The 7,671-nt window shown below is 32.4% G+C and overlaps 1 protein-coding gene across 2 annotated transcripts in view; it reads right to left on the reverse strand.

The window, feature by feature from the left end:
* LOC117105711 (uncharacterized protein ZK1073.1-like) overlaps positions 1-7,671 on the reverse strand; it is a 40,110-nt gene that overhangs the window by 1,114 nt on the left and 31,325 nt on the right. The window contains exons 7-13 of one of the 2 annotated variants that reach the window (XM_033246948.1): positions 7,377-7,463; positions 6,774-6,848; positions 5,960-6,060; positions 4,352-4,439; positions 3,405-3,491; positions 2,198-2,249; positions 1-768 (exon numbers count right to left, since the gene is read on the reverse strand). In XM_033246948.1, coding sequence (XP_033102839.1) covers positions 611-768; positions 2,198-2,249; positions 3,405-3,491; positions 4,352-4,439; positions 5,960-6,060; positions 6,774-6,848; positions 7,377-7,463 — 648 coding nt within the window. In that variant the 3' untranslated portion in view covers positions 1-610. The remainder of the gene's footprint in view (positions 769-2,197; positions 2,250-3,404; positions 3,492-4,351; positions 4,440-5,959; positions 6,061-6,773; positions 6,849-7,376; positions 7,464-7,671) is intronic. The other variant, XM_033246949.1, reaches the window with a different exon arrangement.

A 7,671-nucleotide genomic window follows, 5' to 3' on the forward strand; every position in this document is an offset into this window, starting at 1 on the left:
GACATACAAAATAATTACATGCTTTAAACTAAATATCACAACATTTATCAAAAGTATAATATCTAACCTATATAGGCTAGCGCATGCAAAAATATAACGAATGTTAATTAAATAAACAAATATTATCAACTACGTTGAACAATATACAAATGTAAATGTATAAAGAGTGAAATATAATTTAAAAAGTTAACAATGTGGTAATTTTTCATGTTTCTACACACCATTTTATTTCTATAGTGTATTCGTTAACTAAAAGTGTGGGGCGAGTGCAAATGTGTGTGCACAGATATAGGTATGAATGCGGGAGTTAATAGTACATTTTTTCTCTTTTTGGTTTTTATTCATTAATAGAAAATAAAATGAAATAGAATTACATACAAGTAACTTGTCAAGGTCTAGTTTTTTTCTACAAGTCCTATTTTTGGTTTATAGTACTAATTATAGATACAGTAGTTCCATATCGTACTCTCAATTTCTCAAACGGTAAATATTGAACTCCTACAAAATAACCACAAAACTATTTCCCAAACACTCAACAATTAATTACATCTGTAACTGGAATCGAAGAGTGCCCAAATTTTATGCAAAAAGGGGCGGATCAATTTGAGGCTTAGCACAACGAGTTCTCATGTCCACCTTGGGAAGTGCCTCGCACTAGGTGAGGGCGTGGCTTATCCTGGTCTTCCATGGTCTCTAGGCTAGCCATCCTACGGGAAGTCTCTCCCAGGGAGGCAGAGCGTCCAAGACGAGTCATAGAAACTCCAGAAACTAAACGTTTTTTTATTTTGAGGCGGGTTAATGATGAAATGATTGGTTATCATTAATAAACAATTTTTTAGAAAAAGTTTTAAAAAATCAAAAATATCAGCACATCAAAATATTATGTAGTTACAACAGGTGAAAGTGTAGATAAGTTTAAAGAAAATTAGTGCAAAGTAGATGAACAGAAATTTGCATATTCAACATCAATGACAATGAATATGTGTTATGAAAAGATGATTAAAATCCAAATGCGAAAACAGCACGCAGATGTTTCACAACATGAGTTAGATAAATCAGAACGAAAATTAACAGAATTTATAGAACACGACCATTCAGTACGTACCAACCAGGAATAGAAGATTGCAAGGAGGAAATAGAAGATTACTGGATTAGTATCTGCCTCAATTATCTTTATCACAAAATATATGGTTTAATCTATAAGTGCTTATGAAAGTTGAGGGCAGCAAACACATTTTTGAAGCCTGAAAATCAAACCCATTATTCTCAGTATCTGCTTGATTTGTTTCCATGCACATGTTTCTTGAAAAAGTCTGCGGTGGTAGGTAGGCTAAGTGTAGGCCTATTATTACCCCTACCAGCATGACTAGGCCTACTACAGGTCGCCTTCTGAATGAATGACAAGCTTCTTATTGGTTCATGTAAAATGTTTGATTGTTAAGTTGAAATGAAGTCAGTTTCATTATCTATGGTGATAAATGTAGTGATATGTAGGCTAGGTAGGTGCCCACTACATCCCTTCTTCTAATCTAAATGACAAATTCTCTTCCTTCTTACTGATGTAAGGTGTTGACTTGTTAGGTTGAAATTAAAGGAATCAGTTGGATTTAAACTATGATGGTAATAAACGTTTTTTTTTTTAAACAGGTACTGTATCATCTATTCCAACCTAAAGCCCTTTCCTGCCTATCAAATTTTATTTGACAAAAACAAGCAACATGCCTGAATATGGTCATGATGACATCACATCATGACCATATATAGGCACATCACGACTATATATTGTCATACAACAGATTTTTTATGTCACAGCTTAAGAATACTGTTCAAATGTTCTACCAATTGAGCAATGACTCTAGGGTGATATTCTGGATTGGATTTTCCTATTAGGACACAATATCTTTTTCTTGTGATATTGAATAATTCAATGAACAATTTAAGGCACTGTATAGTTAAAGTGTAGATATCATGGGGATTATAATATATACAAAATTTAATTGAAACAACTATAATGTTTAATTTGATTAATTTAGGGATTGCAAATTTCCTCAAAACAATCAATTGAGAATGGTTAGGTTGGAATAACATGCAGTAATTGTGATGGAATATGAGAGAATATAATGGTAAACTTGAATGGAGGATGTAAAGAGATGGAATGAATGATGTGGATGAGATAGATAACGCGACGTGTACTCACTCAATCCGAGGCCTTGCAAGAAATAAGTCATACTCTCTATCAACTTCCTTGGCTATAAAAAACAGGAAAAGATGAGATACAGAAGATAATGATTAATCTAATGGTTAGTGTTGCAAGCCTTACGCCAGTCAATATACGTGGCACAGACAATTCAAACCAAATCGTGTTTCAGAGATAATGGCCAAAACATGCTGGAATGTCAACATTTTTGAAATCTATTTTACTGCACTAAACTAACCTTTATATATTCTATACATCATGCTATGCTCTTATTTTCCCCATTTTGAATGGTAAAACAAGAATTTTTTAACAATTTGGTGATGGTTTCTGCCTAAGAACTGCCCAAAATCATAAATTTTGAAGGCTGACTTCTCAAATATTGTTCTTTAAACAGCTGTATGTTTAAACTCCTGTAACTTCCTAACGAAATGTATTAATTATGTATAAATTATCGTCTTTAAATAGCTGAATGTTTAAAAGCTTGTAATTTCATAAGGAAATGTCAGATTTAAATTATTCTTTTACCATTTTATAGCTCTTATTTTACTGTATAACACTCTGTATAATTTTTGCAAGGAGCGACTGGTTTGACTTGTCTTTGCCATATATAAAACTGGAGCAATGCACTGTATCTTCCTTTCTTTCTTTATTAATATCCAACTCAGCAAAGCTGATTTTCAGGGGAATCATCATATCATAGCCATTTATCAGGATAGTGCTCATTACCAACCATAGAAGGATACATTGTTTAAAGCTGGACCAACCAAAAAATGTGAGTTTAACAACAAATATAAAAAGCAGTATCACAGGCATGTTTTGATTTTATTTATTATTCCAACATTAAAGCATCAACATCAGTTTCAATAAAGCAAGAATTTGGTGTAGTTGTTAGAAAGGATCAATAAAATTTACCTCTTACATATTTCATTAAATTCAATCATGGCACATAGAAAAAAAGGATTTTCTAATTCAGGTTCCATTGTGGATATGTTATGCAAATTATTCTGCTAATTTTAATATATTGATGAAGGGAATGATTTGTGTCTGATAGGATTGCTATAAATTTAAACTACAGACCTGGAAACTTATTTTCCATTCCAATTACTCTCTTAGCAATTTGAAGGTGAATATTGTTTGTATGTAGTCATATACGGCACCAGACAACCCCATAAATATTTAGGCTATCCTGAAGGATCTTTAAACTTACATCTTCCTCTTTTATGTCCCCGGCAACATCTTCTGCCTTCAGTAAGTTGCTAAGCCTCTTGTCATGCACGTGGCTCCACATTTTGTCCTGAAAATTGATAATTGATTCCAAATGGATTAAATACTCATTGTACCAGTAGATAAATCATATCAATTTCCAAATATACTGTTTGAAGGTTTGCATGGCGAAGAAATAATATAATAAATGCTTGCGGTACACCACAGTTAATTTCCAAGTAAATATTCAATAATACTAATGGAAGTTAAATAATTTTTTATGTTTGTCCTATTTCAAATTAAATATGTTGCAGTTCGAGATTTGGGCTAGACCCCTGGGGACCCTCTCCTGCCACAGTCCAGTACAAACGTAATGTAATGGATACATCTTCTTATTCTGCCCAACTCTAAAAATCTAACTAAGCTAAAAATCTGGATTCACTTGGCTAAACATTCCCTTGGCTAAATGCTCAGCTAAAACATAAAATATATAAAAACATTTAAATAAATCAATCAATCAACCAATTAATAAATGGAAACTCACAAAATATAGTTTAAATAAATAATTGATTAATAATATTATAGAGTACTACAGTGTTACGTCACGATACCATGTGGTACTACTCCGTTGCTATCGGCGACATAAAATGCGTTCAACTGGAATCATTGTCTCTACTGACAAACCACTGATCCCAAATTGCAACGTAATTATAAGATGTTATATCTTAATTTTTCTTTAATTTTTATTGATAATGAAATGTGTGTTTGATAACTAATATAATGCGAGCTTTTGTGTTTTTAGTACATTTTGATGGAAAAATATTAGATTTTAAAATGCCTATTCCAGAAAGCCTATGAAGTCATTCAGGTGTAATGAATAGTAACCAATGTCTGGTTGACAAGAGAGGGTGCCACCTGGCACCGACTGTAGTACTCTATGTTCACACTTACAACATCTTTAAGATGAGGTGAGCGGCTGCCGGTGACTAGTAGCATCGGTAACTTCAAACCATCCAACTTATCAATGATGTTATTACGACTGCAGGAACAAAATAATTTTTTAATGAAGGAGAATAAAACAGAAAAAATAAAACATGAAACGCACACTCTCATCATAAATTAAAGCATTAAAAGTTTAATTTTTACATTTTTAATAGAAATTTTTAAAAGGGATGTTTATATTTATCATTATTTATTCTTGCATGTATTATGTTTTTTTTGTACTGTATATGCTGCCAGGAGAGGCATGTGACAGTAAATTTGTGTTGCTTTCTGGCAATCTGGCAGGTCAGCCATATTTTTATAGTTTTACTGGTGAAATAAATGATATATGATATATCATTATTCATGTAGGCATCTTTGATTTTTATAATAACAACTTAAATAGCACCTTTTCATTTAATAATAAAATCAATTTTCATATAGCCTTCTTAAAGATGTATTGTCCCTTGCTAATGTGAAAAAAATAAAAAAAATAAGTTTGAAATAAACTTGCTCATTTTGCAAATTATTAACTTGTGCATAGAAATTATTGAATTAAAAAAATGTGTACCCTAATTTTAATTATATTAAAAATAATAAAACACCACCAGTGAGGAAGTGTTTCTATCGTTTTTTGCTGTAAACTGATGGGTAGACATTTTTTAAAAACACTAATTTCTATATTCAAGTTGATAACTTTTATGTTACTTCAAAATGTGCAAGTTAATTTCAAAAATATTTTAATTATTTTTTTTATATTTAGCATGGGACAATACATCTTTAATATTAACATGAAACTTTCAATATGATTGGTTAAAATCTCTGCAATATGATTGGTTATTCTTCACATACATTGGTAATCCGCTAAAAATTGTACGTGATATTCTGTAAATATTTATTTATAATAATGTAAACAATTAATTTGGATATATAGAATCAAGAGGGCTTACATCACTTTCTTTGCAATTTGTTTCATATTTTCATGTCAAACTGAGGGTTACATGAAAGCAAGTTTTGAATATTTAAGCAAAGTTATTGCAACTGGTACTATAGTATATAAATAATTTGGATTAATTTAACATAATATAATAATTATAACATGTAACAAACGAGGCCTAATTTTTACTTTAATTTTATCTATTTATCACAACACATTTACCAAGGATTGTCAATAGCAAACATATAACTGTTGTACTTGTATGTGACAATCTCTTGCACAAGACAAACATATACACACGATGCTTTACACAAACTCAATGTCAATATGAGATTTTGGGAGTGGAATTGTTTTGGTCGTGAGAATTGAACCCAGGACCCTGGGACTAGAAGGCAAGCACCTTATCCACCAGCCTATTCACTTCCACTTGGCTGAGTGAATCAGACTAATTCTCGATTACACTGCTCCGGCTAATAATATTAATGGTAACAACCAACGTTGAATTTTTTAATCTACTTGATGCAACTTGAAGTAAATTTATTCAGAGTAATAACCTTAATAATGTCGGCAAATAGAACGTGTCATGGTTTCTTACAAGTGAGAAATGGACAATGAAAATAATAATAATCGCAAGCGCTTACTTGATAAAGCTATCGATGAAGAGATGAAGATTTCTGGAATTGATTCTCTTGTAGAGGTTCTCATGGTACTCCTGTACAACATCTAACTTGTCCTTTGAATGCTGCAAGAACAAAAAAAAAACAATACGCATTATTGATGTACAAAAAAATATACTATATAGGTGCATGAAAATGTTAGCCTTTTGAACCCTGACATTCTGTGTGCTACATGCCAGTGATCCTGGCTACCTGCCAGGGATTTATAGAAAGCAGAGAAAAACAATAAAATACACTTCAGAAGTTTAATATATAGTTTACATATACAGAAAAATCATTTATTTTACAATAACTACAATAAATTGCATTTTATAGACTTATTAATAGTACTAATTATACTGTACCCAATCCAATAAATTATTCAATCAATCAATCAATCAATCACCTTATTCATGCCAATTCAGTAGCACATGGCAAATTCTTCTCAAATAAAACATACAGTGTCATTATATTAGGCCAATCATATTCATATTGATAGATAGTAAATAGATTACCTTTTTGCGGTGGTACGGGTAACGCTCAAGTAAACAATACCACATGTGGGCACAAACATAGGTAATCTATGTATGAACTCAATTGCATAGTCATTCTGGACTGCAAAGTTTTTGCATTTCAATAGGTGTTTGTCGGCCTCTATATTTTTGGCTACAAAATAGCACCACTCCCCCACCTCCCATTTTATTGAACATACGTTGACTAACGAGATCTCGAATTAGTCATTTTCATAGTTGACTGAATCCGATGAAAACATTTCAGACATTTTAAGCCTGTTACTTACATTGCCTAGATGATGCCATAAGATGTAATTCTCGACCTTTGGATTCATTCCTTTGTCCATATTCCAAGCGGCAACCTATAACCAATATGTAATATTTTTATATATCAAACAGTATATAATATCCATTTCATCATCATTATCTGTCGGAGCTTGCTCAGGCTTCATTGATCCTGTTGTCGGTAAGTCTTCTGGAGGGAATCTGTAGCCTGCAAGCTGGTCGAATGGAGGTACGTCTGGGGTGACTAACAGTATTTACTCCATGCAAATGAAACCATAATGAAATATCTAGTAAAAAAAACTATCATAAAACCCCTTAAGATAGTAAATCAGGAGAGGATTTAGGGACGGGTACTGGAAATGAGTGTCCCGCCGACTTTTTAATTTATTCTTATTCTACATCTTGTAAGCTTTATAAAGTGATGGGTCATTTACTGAAATCAACTGCCTGTTGCCAAAGCTGTGAGTAAAAATATTATGGCTTCCTGTACAAAAGTATACAATAATGCCACATTCTTATGCTAATTACTTAGTTAACAATTTAGTGACAATATGCTAGTTTTGGGATGGTATGCCTTTATATGTATTCATATTCAAAAGACAAACCTTCTCATGTCCCCATTCAGTGAAGCTTGCAGAGGTAGCAGTGCATTCCAATAGCACCAGGGCTTGCACTCGCTCAGGATGAGCAATCTAAAACGAAAAACATCAAAAAGATAACAAAGAGTGTAAAGGAATGACAACTGCACGAGAATGGAGCGGCTGAAAAATAGCAGCCTGAAGCCCTGCGCAGACTATCAAATTTCATTGGACAAAAACAAGTGACATGCCTAAATATGGTCATGATGACATCACATCATGACCATATATAGGCACATCATGACTATATATGGGCATACAA

This window comes from Anneissia japonica, unplaced genomic scaffold (assembly GCF_011630105.1).
Source record: "Anneissia japonica isolate Jap-2015-1 unplaced genomic scaffold, ASM1163010v1 scaffold287754_len4335492_cov202, whole genome shotgun sequence".
Taxonomy (NCBI): Eukaryota; Metazoa; Echinodermata; class Crinoidea; order Comatulida; family Comatulidae; genus Anneissia; species Anneissia japonica.